This window comes from Salvia splendens, chromosome 12 (assembly GCF_004379255.2).
Source record: "Salvia splendens isolate huo1 chromosome 12, SspV2, whole genome shotgun sequence".
NCBI classification, from domain to species: domain Eukaryota; kingdom Viridiplantae; phylum Streptophyta; class Magnoliopsida; order Lamiales; family Lamiaceae; genus Salvia; species Salvia splendens.
In genome coordinates, this window is record NC_056043.1 from 12,908,012 (window position 1) to 12,926,852 (window position 18,841).

General features: G+C 39.0%; 3 protein-coding genes and 1 pseudogene across 4 annotated transcripts; 2 read left to right on the top strand and 2 right to left on the bottom strand.

The window, feature by feature from the left end:
* Nucleotides 1-525: 525 nt before the first annotated feature.
* On the bottom strand, nucleotides 526-5,364 carry LOC121759190 (AP-1 complex subunit mu-2-like). The gene is made up of 11 exons (XM_042154690.1): nucleotides 5,013-5,364; nucleotides 4,052-4,198; nucleotides 3,888-3,950; nucleotides 3,624-3,800; nucleotides 3,439-3,542; nucleotides 2,670-2,777; nucleotides 2,428-2,524; nucleotides 2,047-2,144; nucleotides 1,799-1,940; nucleotides 1,545-1,667; nucleotides 526-938 (listed from the first exon to the last, which is right to left on the bottom strand). Exons 1-11 carry the CDS (start codon nucleotides 5,139-5,141, stop codon nucleotides 840-842), a joined length of 1,287 nt encoding a protein of 428 aa, XP_042010624.1. The 5' UTR covers nucleotides 5,142-5,364; the 3' UTR covers nucleotides 526-839.
* Nucleotides 5,237-8,313, top strand: LOC121757567 (annotated as a pseudogene).
* On the bottom strand, nucleotides 8,277-11,115 carry LOC121757102 (protein POOR HOMOLOGOUS SYNAPSIS 1-like). Of its 2 annotated transcripts, XM_042152589.1 has the most exons (8): nucleotides 10,842-11,115; nucleotides 10,332-10,620; nucleotides 9,795-9,911; nucleotides 9,233-9,298; nucleotides 9,043-9,131; nucleotides 8,634-8,931; nucleotides 8,525-8,552; nucleotides 8,277-8,431 (listed from the first exon to the last, which is right to left on the bottom strand). In XM_042152589.1, exons 2-8 carry the CDS (start codon nucleotides 10,602-10,604, stop codon nucleotides 8,373-8,375), a joined length of 930 nt encoding a protein of 309 aa, XP_042008523.1. In that variant the 5' UTR covers nucleotides 10,605-10,620; nucleotides 10,842-11,115; the 3' UTR covers nucleotides 8,277-8,372. The 2 variants fall into 2 exon arrangements, with proteins under 2 accessions (XP_042008523.1, XP_042008522.1); XM_042152588.1 differs by lacking the exon at nucleotides 10,842-11,115 and having other exon boundaries at nucleotides 10,332-10,780.
* A 628-nt stretch (nucleotides 11,116-11,743) lies between these two features.
* On the top strand, nucleotides 11,744-14,481 carry LOC121758119 (F-box protein At1g70590-like). Its single transcript, XM_042153553.1, has 4 exons — nucleotides 11,744-12,441; nucleotides 13,208-13,341; nucleotides 13,703-13,885; nucleotides 14,133-14,481. The coding sequence occupies exons 1-4, from the start codon at nucleotides 11,904-11,906 to the stop codon at nucleotides 14,301-14,303; spliced, it is 1,026 nt and encodes a 341-aa protein (XP_042009487.1). The 5' UTR covers nucleotides 11,744-11,903; the 3' UTR covers nucleotides 14,304-14,481.
* The last annotated feature ends 4,360 nt before the right edge of the window (nucleotides 14,482-18,841 follow it).

The window sequence follows — 18,841 nt, forward strand, 5'->3', positions numbered from 1 at the left end:
TAATCAATCTATACAATTTCTGGTAACTATAGTTGGTATACAATTTCGAATGCAATTTTTTTTACATTATTATTATTATTATTATTATTATTATTATTATTATTATTATTATTATTATTATTATTATTATTATTATTATTATTATTATTATTATTATTATTATTATTATTGGTCCCCAAAATCCTAAACTTTGACAGAAATTTAGTATTTTCCACAAACTTTAAATTTAGTAGCAAAAAACATGAACTTAAATTTTGTAGTAACGGATTTCACACGAAATCAGTTTTTTTCTCAATTCATGGGAAATTTACTACAATGGATGGTTTCTGGATAGGTTTTGGTGTATTATAGAGGTGTTTTCATCCTCAAAACAGATTTTCCAGGATGCCCTAAGAAAAGCACAAAGCACTGTGTATAAGTAATTATGGGACCCATTTATTGTTGTTGTGCTCCATAGTGTGTCTGTTACAGGTGCTCCACCTAGGCCCGACGACAAGGGTAGGGCATCGAGGTGCAAACTCGAGATCGAGCTGCATCCTAAAAGCAGCCCCGAAGGTTAACCATTTCTCAGAGATGTCAATACACGAAGACCAACTGAGTACTACTAGTATTTAGTGCTTCTCCTATACAGAGTAACAGTGTATTTTCAATCCAAAACTAGCACTTCGATAGGGAAAAAATGTTGAGCAAATGAACAATGTGACATTAACGAAATATTCCCATGATACAAACATCAATAAGATGGAACAACTCCCAATTGATGAATGGGGGCATGGCTGTCGATATGAGTGAAGTTCAAAGCGTTGCAGGACAGGCACATCCGTGTGGAGAGGCGGCAATTAAATAAGTCTAAGCTCATATTCACCAGCCATCGTTATATACCTCACCCATGGGAGAGCTTGGTACCCACTCTTTTCGATGATTTTCAAGTAACGTACCTATAAATGAGGATTCAAGGTATAGATTATCAGCATATATGCTTATGGCAGTAATAAACGCCAACATACTGTAAAACCTAGTAAATCATTAAATGAAGTATTCGACTCCATGAGTTTCCAAAAGAGCAATGCCATTCAGTTATGCATTGATTCATCTGGTTTACCTGAAATGAAGCTTTTAACTTGTTCATTATGGAATTTTTACAATTAGCTTAAAGAGCTAGAGTTGAACTTGGGATTATATGAATCTTGTATGAAAAGGAAAATGAGGTCTGGGTATGGTAGAAACAAAAAGAAAACTAATTAATTGTAAATTTATAAAGACTAATATTGACGTGCTACAACTTCAAAAATACAAGATAAATTATAAGGTGCAAAAATTTGAACCAAACACTCAATCTTTGATCTCTTGAATTGAAACACCAGGAACTCTAACGCAGATATATAGGTAACATGTTTTTTTATAATCCTTTTATGAAGAGAATAATAGTTTTCAACTTTTGCAGAGGGTTCTATGAGGATGCAGTGATTGTTGTTTATGTGGAATATTTAAAGATCATCAAGTTATAAACAAATATTTTTGCACGCAAAGCCATTTGAGCTCACCTGTATTCCTGAAACAGTGAAATATGGTATTTCAAATTTCACTCTTATGGGAGCCTTCCTTTCTGGAGCTGCTTCTTCTGATGTGATACTGGGAAGCCTAAACTCTGCTCTCAACATGTATTCCTGAAGATACAGAAAACATCAACATCAACAACTAGAATAATGGCAAGCAAATTAAGTCCAACACCATAGACCATCTTCAGCAATGGGAAAAACAGAAGAAAATCTGAGTCGAACCCCCCAAAAAATCCAACCTTGCCACCTGGAAAAGATTTTATTTTCCAAATTAGTGAATCGTTTTCTGGAGCATAAGTAGCAGATCCCATTGAAGTACGAACATTTGGATTAGTGGCATCAGGCGGAACCGGTAACTCAATTTCAACATTAGTTGCGGTGCTGAAATCCAAAATCACATTAGTGAAGAATTTGACATTTATAAAACAAGGCAAGATGGATAGGAAAGAAAATAACATTAATTTTACAACAGATGCAGGTATTATACCTACGCTCCTTGAACTGGCTCCTGGCTTTTACCATAAATTCTATACGGCTCCTAGAGTGCCTTTCTACCTGAGCCTCAACCCATATTAGAGGCTTTACCTGGAATAAAAAATAAGTGAGTTCTTTGAATCATTAATAAACACAAGATAGCGATAATATCACTGCATCAGAAAATTGTTACAATTTAGTCCAAAACTCCAGCAGACAAGAAATTGATTATTGCGCATCCTTGAAAATTTCCAATATTCCATTTTTTTTGCTTATGATTAATAATTGCGTATGAAAATTCACACTTGAAGGGTATGTTCTACTCTTATTGGAGAACCCACCAAGTAGCTATCTCAAAGGGGTATGGATCTCAGTCCCAATTTGAAAAACCAACCTGAGTGCTGAGCCTGTAAGTCATAAGATCAAACGACCCATCAGGAGGTATGAAGGATATGGTTCTGTCGTTCTCAAACCGAGCCAAGCGCACACACCTGAATAAACATCCAGAAGTCAGAACACGTAAGACCAATGAAGCAAAGTGAGTAACATGGGCAAACATGTGCATCATTTACAATTTGTTATCTAACAATCAAAAGAAATCATATAGAGGCAACAAGACAAGGTTAAATGACATACTGATGAAACTTGATGTCATCGAGATCAATGGCTTTTCCCTTGGTAGCTCGCCCTTGAGCCTCAAGAAAAACTCTGTCATTTAGTCCAAGCTTACACTCGGGCATACCACTGCAATTGAATAACAGCTTACAACTGGTTATCAACTTATATTAATTTGATAGCAATGAAAATCCACATGAAGGGCATCAACTGGTAATATAAATTAGCATAAACAAAGGTGGAGTAACAAATTAAAAACAATTATAAAGTGACTTATGTGTTTGAACTCACTGACAGAACAGTAATCGGTATATGAAAAGTATACATTCCTTGAAACTTAATTCTTTCAAGTATACAAATTGAAGATGCTAAATTAGGCTTTGAAAATGTTATACTCCCTCCATCCCGGAAAAATATGAATATTTGGTTCGGCACGGGTTTTAATGTATAATTGGTAAAGTAAGCGGGAGAGAGAGAGAGAGAAAGGGTAGGGTAAGTAGTGTTGGTGGAGAGTGGTTTCCACATCATTAGTAGTGTAGTGTAATGGTATAAGTTGTAAATAAAATGAGGGTAATGTGTTGTTCACATAATCCGAAATTAGAAAGGTCATACTTGTCAGGGGCAGCCTAATAAGGAAATAGTTCATACTTTTCGGGGTTTGATGGGGTATGAGGTTTTCTTGATTATAATGCATGTTAATCTAGTCCATGAAAGGCAACAACTAATATCATATCGTTCTGCATGAAATAAGAGCAGGGAATACATAAAGATCATAAGAGTGAGAACTAACCTCAAATATGTTCGCATCTTTAGTGCCCCAACGACATCTGACCGAATTATTTGCCCATTACTATTGACTAGTATATTAACACTCTCCACAACATCGAGAAAGACCTGCACAACAAACAAAAGCCTATATAATCTGGATTTCAAAAGATGCATCACAGGTTATTCGAGGAAAAGTGGAAAACTCACTTCATTCTTTTTGTAGCGTATCCCTTCGCTGCGCCATGACACTGCATTTGTGACGGCCATCGGAGGCCTCTGTGCCACTTCCATCCTGTAAGCATCAGTCTTTATGAACTCGCTAAGAATTTTGGCTTCAGTGTATTGCGGGTAGCCAAAATCCATAATTTCATCCAGTAGCTCATACTAGAAATATCAGATAAAAGTTGTTGAATTCTTTCGTCGAAATTGTGGTATATATTTTAAAAGGAAAGAACTATGAACTTTTCATACCACTACAACAAAATTATCTCTAAGTGATTCCTCTTCTAATTCTTCAAAGTAGTGCTTGAAGACCTGTTAAGGAAAATATAATTGTTGAAGTTAACAGATACAATGACTGGGTTATAGACCATATATCTATAAAGAATGGGACTTTGATTACCAATAACGCTTACATCAACTACTCTGTGTAGGAATAAAAGAAGGCTAGCAGCATTGCAGTTCTGCCGAGATGCAGTCATGAGATATACATTGTTGTGTTGTATAAACATGTATGTCACACCATTATCGTAAACAACAGGATCCTGAGTCTCTGGATCACCCTATAACATTAAAAATTAGAAACATATTGACCACCTAGTTCACTTTAAGTACAAATCCTCGGTCATTAACTGCTAACTCGTACAAACAAATTAAGCTAAACAAATAAATTATAGAAAGTCAAAAATGAAACAAAAGTCAAAAATAAAACAGAAAAACATTTGCAATATTACCAATTAATCAACGTCTCGCATAGATCCACTAGCCATGAAGCAAGTGTACCTAATGATAAAAAATAAAAAGTACCCCCATTTTACAACCCAAAAAACAGAAGAAGGCCCTTCATAACAATCACAGACAGTTTGACCCCTTGGGACTACAGTCTGCATCGCCATCAACTAGGAACCTCCAATTCCAATCACATCTAAGTTACTAAAAGATGAAGCAATATCAGAAATGAAATCTGAACTGATTATCCTCTTCATAATCATTATTTTCCAATCCAATTAGTTTTCCTCTCCGAAAAGCAAAATCAGAAAACAAAGAAGATTCTGTTCCATCTCAGTGTTCCAAAAATAAACTTCCAACCAAAGCCAATTAAACCTAGGGTCCATGTTCTCATCATCAAATCCGCATCTAGCTATATTCACTCAGTCACCCAATCACACACCAAAACCTATCCAGCCTCACCAGAACAGAACATTAATATCATCAAATGAAATCAATTATAAGCACAAACATCAGATCAAGCTCACGATTTGCTAAATTGAACCTGATTCATCTCGCTACAGCTTCAATCACGAAGCGAATAAATCATTTCAACATTTTAAGTGACAAACACAACCAATCCAATCACGAATCACGTAGAAATCTCACCTCTTTCTCCATGAGTTTAGCGAAGAAGCGTTCGGCCTGGGAGGCGGAGACGTCGCCGCGGTAGTCCCGCCAGACCAGAACCCTTCCCTTAATGTCCAGTAGGAACAGCGCCGATGCTGCTCCTGCCATTTCTACGGTGAATCAGTCGATTTCTGGGTATTCCACTCAATTTCCTCCGGTCCAATTACATACAAAGAGTCGCAGATCACGAGCTGCTGGAATCAATGGCGGCGAGATCCGGTGCTGATCCCGCAACTAGGTGGAAATTGAGGGGTGAAATGGCCGTGTCATTGCTGTCGGAGTGTGTATGAGAGAGATTTGGGAGAATATTTAAGTTCGATCTTCTTCTGCTTTTCCATTAAAAATTCAGCTAAAAAAATAAAGGAAGGTAGTAAAAAATTTCCAATTGCAAATCATATTCAACTGCAGTTGATGGCCCAATTAATATGGGCTTGCCCATCTACTTTCTGTATTTACAAAAAGCCCACGTAGCAATTCATATAGATCTCTCTCTACCATAAATACTTTTTTGAAACTTAAATACTCCCTCCGTCCCATAGAAATATGTCATTTAGGGTTGATTCAGATTTTAATGTATAATTAGTAAAATAAGATAAAAGAAGAAAAAATAGTTGAAATTGTGTAGTGGACGATGAGGTCCATAAATGATAAAGTAAAAAAGGAGAAAAATGTTGTCATAAATAGATATTGACTATTTCTATGGAACGGATGAAAATTGAAATATGGCTTATTTCTATAGGACGAATGAAGTATAAAATTTTAATATTATAATATTTCATGATAGTGAAAATAAAAACTAATATAACTAAATAAAATATGATATATGACAATAAAATCACATTGTTTGGATATAATGACATATTTTAATTAATATACAAAATATAATACTGTAACTTCTTTATGTTAAAAAAACGCCAATTTGTTTTCATATTAATTTCGATATTAGGCAATGTGGGTAATTGAGAAAAATTTAAAAGTTAGTGTATGATTTATATTTTAGTTTTAAAAATTATGGGATTGACAATAAGTAACTAAAAGTTAATTAGTTAAACGATAATTATCCTTTTCAAAATTGGACCAGACTACCCAATTCAACCACATTAATTAGCACATTGTCCGGTTCACCCATTTTTTTTATTAATTTTTAAAATATTATTTATTATTTATATAAAATAATAATCCATGCTTAAAATTGGATTCATGAATTAGTAAAATGTTATATTAGTACGACGTAGTGGCACTCTTTTATAGCGACATTCTTTAATTTTATTTTCTCCATTTTTCTATGAAGTTTTTGTTCTATAACAATATTCTAGTTTTTTTATAAGTGCAGTCAATGCACTAAAATGCTCAAACCCACCGACGAGAGGTGAGCAGAGAATTATAGAGCAAACAAAAAAACGAATAACAAATCCAAAAAAAAACTTAGAGCACCACATACTTCAAGCTAAAAATAGTGAAGTCCAAGGAGACGCCCTTGCCTAGCCTTACACTAGCACAAACACCACAAACACAAGAAGTAGAAAGAATTTAAATAATCACAACAGCAACACATCTCCAGCAAACAAGGAAAAGGAAGAAAGCTAACCCCATGTGTTCATCGTAGTCTAGCTCTTTGTGTGCGTTCCACTCCATTTCACTTTCATTGAGAAAATGGGATTCCCTTTCCATGCACCTTTTGGTTCCGACCATCCCCTAATCCTGTTGAGGTCATCCATCACTGGTTCTAAAGAAAATGGAAAGTCCCAACACCATCCACGTATCCACAATCCGAGCTGCCATAGGAGCCTCTTTATCTCGAATTCCCAATTAGGATTGAAATTATGAAAGACGACCTTGTTTGTAATATTCCAAATAGACCACGAGACAACATAGATCATTTCTACATTTTCTTATCAAACTGTCGAAAGGGAGACCCCATCCAAGAAAGAAAGCATGTTCTCGGTTCCTAAGGTAGGCAGGGGGATAAATTCCACCATTCACAACAAAAATACCAAAAGATGCTAGTGAACTTGCTACAGAAGAAAAGGTGCTCAATGGTATCCGCTTCATCCTTGCACAAAGCACACCAATCATCTTCGACTCCATAAGCTCTGAATTTGAAGAGTCTTTCCCTGGTATTGAGTCTTCCTTTAAGAAGAACTTTTGTTCGCCTCTTTTTCCATGACTGCTACGTCACGGTGAGACCTTATATTTCAGTCGTTTTATATTTACATGCTAAAATTTCTTTAAAAATAAATTTCCATATAACCATGATGATAGTGGAGATATTAGCTAGTAAATTAATTTCAAATTTATCTAGTTAGCTTTCAAAATTTCGGACAGAATTGCTCCCTAACTACTTCGAAATCATTTCGCAAAGTTTTTCTAAATAGGAGTATATTATAGTACTATGTTATATCTCGTGTGTTACTAACTAACGTTTGCATGCAGGGGTGCGACGCTTCACTTCTCCTCGACACGACACTGACGGGGGGGGAGGTGGAGAAAAAGGCACGGCACAACGGGCCGCTCGTGCGCGGCTATGAAGTCATCGTTGATATAAAGACGAGCTCGAGAAGGCATGCCTAGGGGTGGTCTCCTGCGCGGACATCCTCGCGTTCGCCACCCGCGACTCCCTCGTCTACTCGGGCGTGCCCACCTACGCCGTTGAGGCCGGGCGGTGTGACGCGCGCACCTCCCTGGCTGCGAATGTCGAGGGCAACCTCCCACTCCCGGACGCCACAGCCGAGGACAACATCTGCCTATACCAGAGGAAGAGGATGACGCTGGAGGAGCTGAGCCCACTGCGGCATCGTCGCAGGCAAGTTCCGCAACAAGCAGAAGGAGAAGGACATCGACAGAGGGTACTGGCTCAAGATGCAGACAATGACAGTCTGCCAGAGCGAGGACCAGGACGTGCCATTCGATCCCTACTCTCACCACAAGATGGACTCGAGCTTCTACAAGGAGCTGCTAACCAACAAGGCGTTGATCGAGTCGGATCACAATTTGGCGAGGGATCCACGGGGAACGCTGTGATGAAGAAGCTTGTAGACGATCAGGCTGTGTGGATTGCGAAGTTCACCAACGCGATGAAGAGGCTCGGGGAGACGGAGGTGCTCGTGGGAGATCAAGGAGAGGTCAGGAAGCAGTGCAGGGTAGTAAACTAGGAAAATGGATTGGTTTTGCATCTATTTTTCCTGAGTACGATTCCGGAATTCTCTCACCTTTATTAATGTATGCAAGGTCCATAAAAATGCTAAAGATAAGGGAGTTCTTATTGAAGCTGAATTCTGATTGAAAACACTGAAATTCTATTCATTACAAACCTAGTTTGCAGTATCGAAGTATTTCAACTTACATCATCACGTCGTCTCCTAACTGGCTAATGACATGCTCTACTGTCGCCAGTAGCTCTGAAATATTGAAGAAAATGAATCAATTTGATTACTTGTTAGTGAAGATAGCAATAGTAAGTCAGTTAAGAGGCAAGAGAATTATTTGGTTACCTTTGAAAGGAGTTCCTTCCAGATATTGCTGCATGGAAGTGAATGAACTAAAATTAGTGAACATAGGCGATTTGAAAAGGAGAATTGTGTGTTTGAATCAAGGCTTTACCACAAATTCGGTGCTTAGTTCTCCAGATCCCGTCTTTATTGCTGCACCTAGGTGATCAGTGATGACAGATGAGGGCAAAGAATCTTTGGTAACTGCAGGGCGGCAGCTACTGACCAACTGTGCGAAACTTGGAGGATATACAGCCTCAGGCTTTACACCTTCAAGTGGCTTTGAATCTTGAGTTGTTTCAAATGCACTGCTTGTAAGCATCAGTTGGGTACTCTGACCTGGAGGGAAAACGGGCTCCATCTTTGGGGATTCATCGACTGATTCTGTGTACAGCAGCTCACCAGCACTTCTGTAAATATATCAACATAATAGTTATGTCTCCTTTTCATAATTGGGTTCTTATTTCATCTCTGTTTACAGAAACATCGAACAGGTAACAAAATCATGTGATACTACTTACTTGGGTATAGTAGCATAAGAGATGGCCTCAGCTTGAGATGACATTTCAGAGTTCAATCCAGTTGGGGGACTTCCATTTCCCAAGATTTCCTGGATGGATATTAATAATAAAATGAAGTCTCTCCTTTGCTTGATGCAATAGATAAAATAATTGAATAAATTTTGATTGTAAGATCATGGTAAGTAAGCACCTTAACAACTGTCATGAATTTTTCTGCTTCACAGATATCTGAAAACCGCAAGGCAAATTTCTGCATCTGCAGAGAAATGCAAAATTCCAGTTTAATGATAACTAAAGGCACTCATAAAATAATCTGCAGTCAGGTTTATTATGGACAATAAGTTTTCACTGACACTAAATAGAATCTTATATGAATAATTCTCAGATGCACTATATATACATGCTTACTCAGATAAACAAAGGCACTGAGCTAGTTATGAATAATTGCATAGTCTGAAGCTAGTCTTCTCTATGACAATCATGTACATAGTGATATTCTCTGTGTGGAAGTTGTGCTGTTACATCTGTACAATGATCTATAAATGGAAGCATAGCCTTCCTAGATTATGAACCCTATACACATGATTCAAAATCGAAACTAAAACACAATGTGGCCTATTTCGATAAGTGATCCAGTTATCAACAATATTCTTCTCTCGAATTGTCATCCTGAGCATGCTCTTCCTGTTTGACTTCGTGATTCAAACAAGAAAATAAGGATAATGCGGTTAACAAAAGTTTCCGTTGCTTGCCTGGCCAGCACCGTCTTTATAGCTCAGTAAAACAGCTCTGCTTCCCCTGGCTGGAACACCCGACACACATGATATTTGAGGCCATGAGAAATACATCTTCGAGATGTAATGCACCTCCTGAAATTCATATTAGGAATGAATACTAAGCATTCAGAAGTAACAGGAACCGATTAAATGACATATTCTCAAACAGGACCAACACTTCATCGCATCTGTTCGGCAAATAACGCATGATTTCCTATCACTTCAGCATCGAACTACATTAATGAAGAAATGCACGATTTCGCTACTCACAAACGACAGATTTACCTTCACAGTATGATAACCTGCTATATCTGCGACATATACGACTACTTTAAACTGCAAATGCTCGATTAGTCTGATTACAGCACGATTCAACAAACAGAGATAAAATAGGAACCAGATCGAGCTGATTCGAGCACAACAACCAACAATCAGTAGTTAAAATAAATCGATATACGCAACCGATGAATTTTCACTAGAAATTAAACACGATGAGCTGATTTTCAAGCTTACAAGGGTTTTCGACCGGAGAGAGAGGACGAGAAACGCATCATCCGTTCCGGAAGAGGTTCTCTTGTAGATAAGCTTCACGGAGGCGGAGATGGACGAGGAAATCCAGGCGCCGCGGAGACGATTCTTCGGAACCGGCACCAGAGAAGGATGAGTGCTGTTAAAAGCGGACGAGCTGCAGTTGACGAAACGCGCGTATTCGATCTGCCATTCGTCGCATGCGTGGTTTTGACTCTCCTTGTTGGTGGTGTTTATGGCCAACGCTAATCCCGCCATTTTCGCTTTTCTGGAACTGGTAATTTTACGTTTCGTCATTTGTATGGGTAAAGGTAGAGATGGAAAGTAAAAAGAAGGGTATGGAATTTATAGTTGGGTTTTGCTGGGAAGACGATGATAAAGCTTTTTTTTCTATTTTTCTATTTTATAGCAAATTAAATAAAATGTCATTCGATGAGTGTATAATATGTAATTTTGAATTTAGACTCGATACATATTATGATCATACGAAACTACCTGAAATTTCTAATAATAAATTGATTAGAGAGAAGCTTGTGTGAGTGAGCGATCAACAATTTGCACGGATCCGACCCGAGGGAGGATGAGGCGTGGTGGCAGTGCAACCGTGCAGAAGGGGGAGTTGGCGGCGGTACAAAAGAGGAGCAATGAAGGAGGCAACACGGTCAATGACGGAAGGAGGTGGGGTTGCACGGGGTTCGCTGGCCCCACTGTCAGCCCTCGAATATCATAAATCTCGATCAAATTTGGACTTTCGACACACCATCGATACGTCACTTTTCATCTCAAAATTATATCGGATTTGAACCGATTGTGCTAAAGTTGACAAAAAGAACCAACCCGATAATTGGGCGGTTGTGCATGAACCCGACTTCCCCATTGCAAAATCGAGCCACTAAAAATTTGCACGGATCTTTTCTTGCTTTGATTAACCAAAAATCAAAAGGGTGCTAGAGGAATACCCGCAAATCGCAATGAGTAGAACCCAAAAATAAGAGGACGAAGGTAGGAAGAAAATGGAGAAGGTGTTGGAAGTAGAGGACATGAGCTTGGACCCGCAAATTGCTAGTGGCCACTCCGTGGCTTGGCCCCGCAGCATCAACATCATCATTGGCCCAATCAGTCAGTGCTGAACCTTCATCTTCGACAATCATGTTGTGCATGATAATATATGCGTACATGATGTCGGCGATATTAATACAAATTGTGCGAATGAAATGAAGTTCAACGTTATGTATTTATAGAAATTAAAAAAAACATTTAATTCAATAAATGAGAATTCCGTGGTGACGTCCGCCACTGCTGATGCGCTTAGGTCATTGAAGTCGACTTTTTATAGATGACAAATTAGTTAATAGTATGTCCATTTTTATAGTAGTGTGAGAGTATTTATTTATAATTAGAAAATTAGAATTAGAAGTTACAACTATAATTTGGTAAATATTTTGTGACGAAATTCACCACAACACAATACATGAACACATTATGCTCGTCTGAACACAGCTGCATCGCCACCTCCCGCCGTCGGCCGCCTATCTCGCCGCCGTTGAGCTCCCAGCGATGAAGCAGATGACGTGGCCGTGCAATTCCGACGGCCACCACCACTTCTCATCGCTTCCCTTTTTCAGGAAACCCCAGGAATCCCCAATTCCGGCCAAACCCTCCAAATCGCACCTCTCCTTCTTCAATTCGGCCCCGAAATCGGCGCCAAATCCGCCGCAGGGGTCGGATTTCTCGGCGCTTCCGTACGATGTGCTGGCGAGGATCGCGGCGTCGTTCGCGCTGCCGAGCCTTAAGACGGCGTCGCTAGTGTGCAGGGCGTGGAGGGACGCGCTGAAGCCGTTGCGTGAGGCAATGGTGTTCCTCAAGTGGGGGAAGCGGTTCAAGCACGGGAGGGGAGGGGTGAAGGCCAATTCGAGGAAGGCGCTAGATTCCTTCCTCAAAGGGGCCGCACGTGGGTCCACGCTAGCCATGGTGGATGCCGGATTGATCTATTGGGAGATGGGGAAGAAGGAGGAAGGGATTGCTTGGTATCGCTTGGCGGCGGAGCTCGGTGATCCTACTGGACAGTGTAATTTAGCCATTTGTTATTTTCAAGGTATCAATTTTTTATTTATGATTTATTTTGAATTGATAATATTATATATGCATAGTGCATCTACCTTAATGATGCTAATTGTGATTAGTAAATTCTAATTGAAAATTAATGAACCCTAATTATTGATTAATAAATCCAATTTGAGGAATAGTGAAAACCCTAAATGGATTCAATCAAGGTAAAATCAGGCATAATTGATGGAGACTATAGTTTTATTGCTGTTTGATATTGTTAGTGTGAGGAGTTTAGTGTTTGATTTTGTCTATGAATAAATGGATAGATATTTCAAATTGGAGATGATAGTCTTAAACATAAGGAGAACTAATGAGTAAATTCAGTAGGCAGATGATGATGTCGAACATAAGAACAATGCTTCTAGGTGTTATGAAATTATTTTAAGTGATTTAAGCCTTTCTATATGATGATGTGTGTATTGTGTTGAAATCATGGGGTTTTGTTTTTCTGGTCTATACTGCCCAGCTTCTGCGTCTTGTTACTTTGAAACAAGCGTCATACGAGGTTCACCTATTGCATTCCTTCCTTCAACGTCGTTTCCATTCTTAATCATGAGTTTTCTACCAAGATAGAGCCATCAAACTCGTGACTTCTTTTGTTTAGGATGGAGTGTGATATAACAGTCTAGAAAAGGCGCAAGCATAAGCTAGTGTGCTGTTATCCAGAGAAAAAAGGACTGCTTTAAAGGACTGAAAGAATACGATCTTTTTTGCTTTTCTAAATGTGTGTCGTTGTTATATATATGCTGCAGCTTATCCTTCTAAGACCACAGAGGCAATTGGATGGTTATACCAGGCTTCCTTTGCTGGCCATGTTCGGGCCCAATACCAACTTGCACTTTGTTTGCACCAAGGTCGAGGGGTGGGACGGAGCCTCCCAGAAGCGGTATCTCACAGCTTTTATTTACTTCACGTTTGACACACTCATATATTATTTTTAGTTATTGGACTACAAACTGCTGTATCACATTTCTCTCGTTTTTTCTCAAGAAAAGTCACTGCTAATCTTATACAAGTGTATTGAGGTAATTTGTTTTTGTTTTCTTGATCCAAACATGGGATGATGGGATTTTCTACCTTCCTGAGGGGATCATAAGCTTATCATACGTTGATATCAATGTCATTGTTTGTCGGGGTTGTAGATAGCCTACAGTTAACTTTAATTGGCTTGCAAGAAAATTTATGATTACTTGAATGCATATGAGAGTAAGAGGTCTTCTTTTCTTCGGTTCTAAAACTTATGACAGGCTCGTTGGTACCTAAGAGCAGCGGAAGGGGGATACGTGCGTGCAATGTACAATACATCTCTTTGCTACTTGATGGGCGAAGGTTTGGTGCAGTCCCACCGATTGGCTAGAAAATGGATGAAGAGAGCTGCTGATCATGGCCACAGCAAAGCTCAGTTCGAGCACGGACTGGGTCTCTTTTCAGTAAGTATCACAAATTTTTTCTTGTAGTTCTGCTATTTTTTGTGACAATCCATTGCTCTTCAAGAAACAAGGACTAGACTCTACTATGAAGTGAGCGTTTATTTTGTGTGATTAATCAAATTTAGAGTACACAAGTTGAGTGTTTGAAGGGTTACGTGATCAAACAAGCTCGTAATTATTCAATCCATCAAAGTTTGGGGGGGGGGGATATCTATATATCTGAGTTATCATATTGATCTGATGCTAGGAAGGAGATATGATGAAGGCTGTGGTGTACCTGGAGCTGGCCACCCGAGCTGGGGAGAGAGCTGCTGCTCATGTGAAGAATGTGATTCTCCAGCAACTTTCAGCATCCTCTCGTGATAGGGCGATGCTCCTTGCTGATACCTGGCGTGATCTACCTGCTCATCCTTCTTGATGTCCTTACTTGTTATGGTGCAGCAACATAGCCTATGGTTTCCTCATCCCGGGTCGGTATATATCTCGCCCTTAGTATAAATGCAGATCTATGTATGATTATATGCATCCGATCAGCGAGATAACTTGTAAGTTTGCAACTAATGTGCTGATTGTTAATATCTTTTAAATTCGAATCACGCGGGTTGTAGAATTTGGAGTTATTATTATGATCAGATTATGGAGAAATGTTTTGCATATCAAAAAATCCGTCTCATTTTTAATTCTGTTTTTTTTTTTTGTAAGAAACTGATAGAGAAGTGGGACTAAAATTGTCTTTGTGAGCATGGCCGAAGTTTTATTCCTCTTTCACACAATATAACTAACCAAGCATTGTAATCCACACTAGAGCTGTCACCAATAATCAAACAACTAGAAAACATTGTTATCCTGCTTCTTCGATTAAATCGAGGAAACTAAATTAATCCATCCTTATATGTCACAGTCTTCAACACTAGATATAGAGCCATTTTTTCCCCAATGCTCGATCAAGCAATGTGCTCGTGTTTCCGCCCCAAACTCGACATCGGAATCGCGGTGGCAGGGAAATCGGATGTGCTGCCAGGCAGCCCGTCGTTGCTAAGCATCAGCGGGCGACTGCGCGAAGTTGTTGTGCGGGTGGTCCACGCCGGCGGCCGCGTCGAGATGTATGAGGCGGCTGTGCCAGCGGCGAGGCTGATCCGTCGCAACCCAGGCATGTGCATCGCCACGCCTGACGTCTTCCGGCATCCGGACGAAGCCGTATTGTCCCCCGACGACATGCTGCTGCCGGGGAACAAGTACTTCGTCGTCCGGTGCACCACTGTCGAGAAGCTCCGTCGGCGCCAATCCCAGAAAACCCCCACCGGGAATGAGTTGGAGGATTCCGTCTCCAGCAAGGATTTTGCGGTGGCTAGAGATGGATGGTCCAAACTGAAGAAGCATATGAAAGAGAAGAAAAAATTTGTGCCTCCTATTCAAAGGCCAAGAATTTGGAAGGAGAGTGATTGGGAACCAAGCTTAACTTCCATTAAAGAGATCTCTCCCTAACTATCTATGTACTTATCCTTTTCTTGTTCAAGATATAATTTAAGTTAGATCAAGTGCCTTTATTTTTTTTTTCTAGCAGACTGTGTAACAAGATTCAAATCAGTTTTTCTAATAAATCTTGGAGATTGTGAACATACACTCCTTCACCGGCTCACCCGAGCGCTATTGAGCCCTCGGGCAAAGCCCACCCCCATCACGGCCCCGATGTAGGCGAGATGGGAAGGCCCAGTTTGGAGGCCACAAGGACCATGGAAGCAGCAGTAAACTCAGTAGCGAATCCCCGGGTTGGTGTCAGCTCGGTGATCTTCTTCTCGATGGTCGCTGCTATCACGCGATGGCCCCACATCACCAGCCTGGCCACAATCCCGAACCCGCCCCAGGCAAGCACATCATTAGGTATTACTCTTGGCTCAGCTCTGCTCATCCCCCTTGGATGATCGACATGACTGAAGCCAACGGGCCTAAGGCGTTGGAGACATCGTTCCCTCATGTGCTAACGACATGAAGCAGGCAGACAATGTGTCGTCGAGAACAGGCCAGCCCTAGTATGATACAACCTGAACAGAAATAGTAAAATTTAGCATAGGCAACATGATGTGATGAGATTGCCTTCTCAATATTTCATCAAAAATTCATATTGAGTGACCAATTTCAAGGTTATGCAGTGTAAAGAGTAACTCCAGCTGCTTGAATCATGGTTGATAATCAAAAGCTCACAAATTATGAACTACCCTGAGGCTTATCAAACAAAATTCACCCAGGAATGGTGAATGGATACTTGGTTTGGACATCACTCCAAGAAGCCTAGAGTCATGATCTAATCAAACTTTGTACTGATCGCTGCAATAATTTAGAGAGAAATTTGATGGTAAGCGAGATTTTTTGAAGTGAAAAAAATCATAAAATTGAATAGAAGTGTGTTAGGGTATGTTTGATGGCATGGAAAAGCCTAGAAAATGACCCATTTCGTGGTTCCATTGTTTGATTCACCTTCAGTTCTTTCTCAAAGCCCGCAAATTAACACCGGCCTGCCTGCAGTGTCTGCCAACTTTCGGGTGGTAACTCGTCGCTAGAGCAGAGATTTGTTTTCCATTCTCGAAATCTGCATCAAGAAACAAAATTGCATTCCAAATTAGCCCTCCTTGGCCTAATACTCACGCTCAATCCTCTCTTCTACATCCATTTCTCTTCCCTTTTTCGGTGAGATTTGCTGCACCACACCACATGACATCAATTTCTTTATCTCACTAAAATTGGCCTCCTGTTTTTGTGCAGCCCTATTCTCTGGAAGATTTATGCACACAACCGAAGGTTCTGCATCGTTGACTAACTCTATTCCATCCAGTCGTGGAATTGTAGACCCTCTTGGTAAACCCTAATTTCATGATTCCAATTAGGTATTCCCCCGTCCCAATACGCTTCTTTTTTTGCAATCATTTTGAAAAAATTATACTCCATTATCTCTCTCTTACTTTACATTCTCTCCTCCTTAACTATTCAATATTCCCTCCGTCCCATAAAAATAAGTGCATTTGAAATGACACGAGAGTTAATGCACAATTGGTAAGTACAAGAGAGAGGATGAAAAAAAGGTAGTTAGAGTAGTGTTACTAGATAGTGAGACCATATTATTATTAGTGTTTAATGAGTGCTAATAGTAGGCCATAGTGGTATAAATTGAAAATAATTAAATTGATATATATATATATATATATAGGGTAGTGATCTATGGCAAATACCCCTTAACCATATAACTAGAGAACAAATCATAGCCACAAGATCAAGAAAATCAAGGGTTGAAAAATCAGCTTAGGATTTCAAAATTGACCCAGAAAATTACTTCACAATATAAGTAGGCGGGGGTAAAATAGTCATTTAACAAACAAAGCTTGTAAAACATAATCTCTCTCGTTTAGAGAATTTTTCTTCAGCCCTTCTCTTCGCTTCAGCGCTGCTTGCTTCCGCCATCGAAACAAGCGAAGCAACCCATCTCACGATTCTCCTCTATCTATCTGTTATTGATTTGATTCAGTTTATGGATATATGTGAAGTTAAATTAATTTCTGTTACGAGATTAGTATTTATGTTCTAGATTCAGACATATTCCTCACGCTAAAAATATTATGGTATTTTAATTACTAGTATAAAATTTGTTTAAATTGGAGTCATCAAGATTTGAAAGTGAATATTAAACGACTTTGTTTCATTTCCTACGAAATCTGCAAAAAATAGAACTTTGTAATTGTATCTCATTTTCGTACCTTATAAAACTGTCCAATTTTTAAATAAAGTTTTTACTTCACTATTAGCATGATTTTACTTCACTCTTGTTTACAAAACACATCACTCTTAGCATGATTTTACTTCACTCTTGTTTACAAAACACGTCACTCTTATTTTACTTCACTTTTGTTTACAAAACACGTCACTCTTAGCATGATTTTACTTCACTCTTGTCACTCTTAGCATGATTTTACTTCACTCTTGTTTACAAAACACGTCACTCTTAGCATGATCTTACTTCACTCGTGTTTACAAAACACATCACTCTTAGAATGATCTTATTTCACTCTTGTTTACAAAACACCTCACTCTTAGCATGATTTTACTCCACTCTTGTTTACAAAACACGTCACTCTTAGCACGGTTTACTTCACTCTTGTTTACAAAACACGTCACTCTTAGCATGATTTTACTTCGCTCTTGTTTACAAAACACGTCACTCTTAGCATGATTTTACTTCACTCTTGTTTACAAAACACGTCACTCTTAGCATGATTTTACTTCACTCTTGTTTACAAAACACCTCACTCTTAGCATGATTTTACTTCACACTTGTTTACAAAACACGTCACTCTTAGCATTATTTTACTTCACTCTTGTTTACAAAACACATCACTATAACACCTCTCTCTTGACATCAATGATATAATTAAATTCAAAAGTAGGAATTAGGACCATAGTCCATCCATCCGTTCCATAACTTATCTTTTATTGTTACTAACCAGAATTAAAATCAAAATTAAAAATCCATTCAAAAAATTGATAATAAAAACACTAAAAAGGTGAATTTGTTGGAATAAACCCCCAAAAGCCAAAACAATCGATCGCTGCAGTGGAGAGGAAAATGATTTTGCTAAAATAATCCTCACTCTTTATGGTAAAGTAATCCTCACTCTTCAATTGGGTATTTTGCTCACCCAATTTTGTTAAACATAGTAGTTCTTTGCGATTGAACAGGGAGGTGATAAGGAAGAGAACCGATGGCCGTCGTGGCTGAAGCCTCTGCTGAAGGAGCAGTTCTTAGTCCAATGCAAATTCCACGCAGATTCCCCATTTTTTTTCTGAAATTGGAGTTGGAGATTTAAAGAAGGTTGGAGTTGAATTTAGTTTCCAAAAATGCCCTTGTTAATTACTTTTTATTTAAACAAGTAAAAATAGTTAATCCATAGGATTAATTTGAAGTATTAA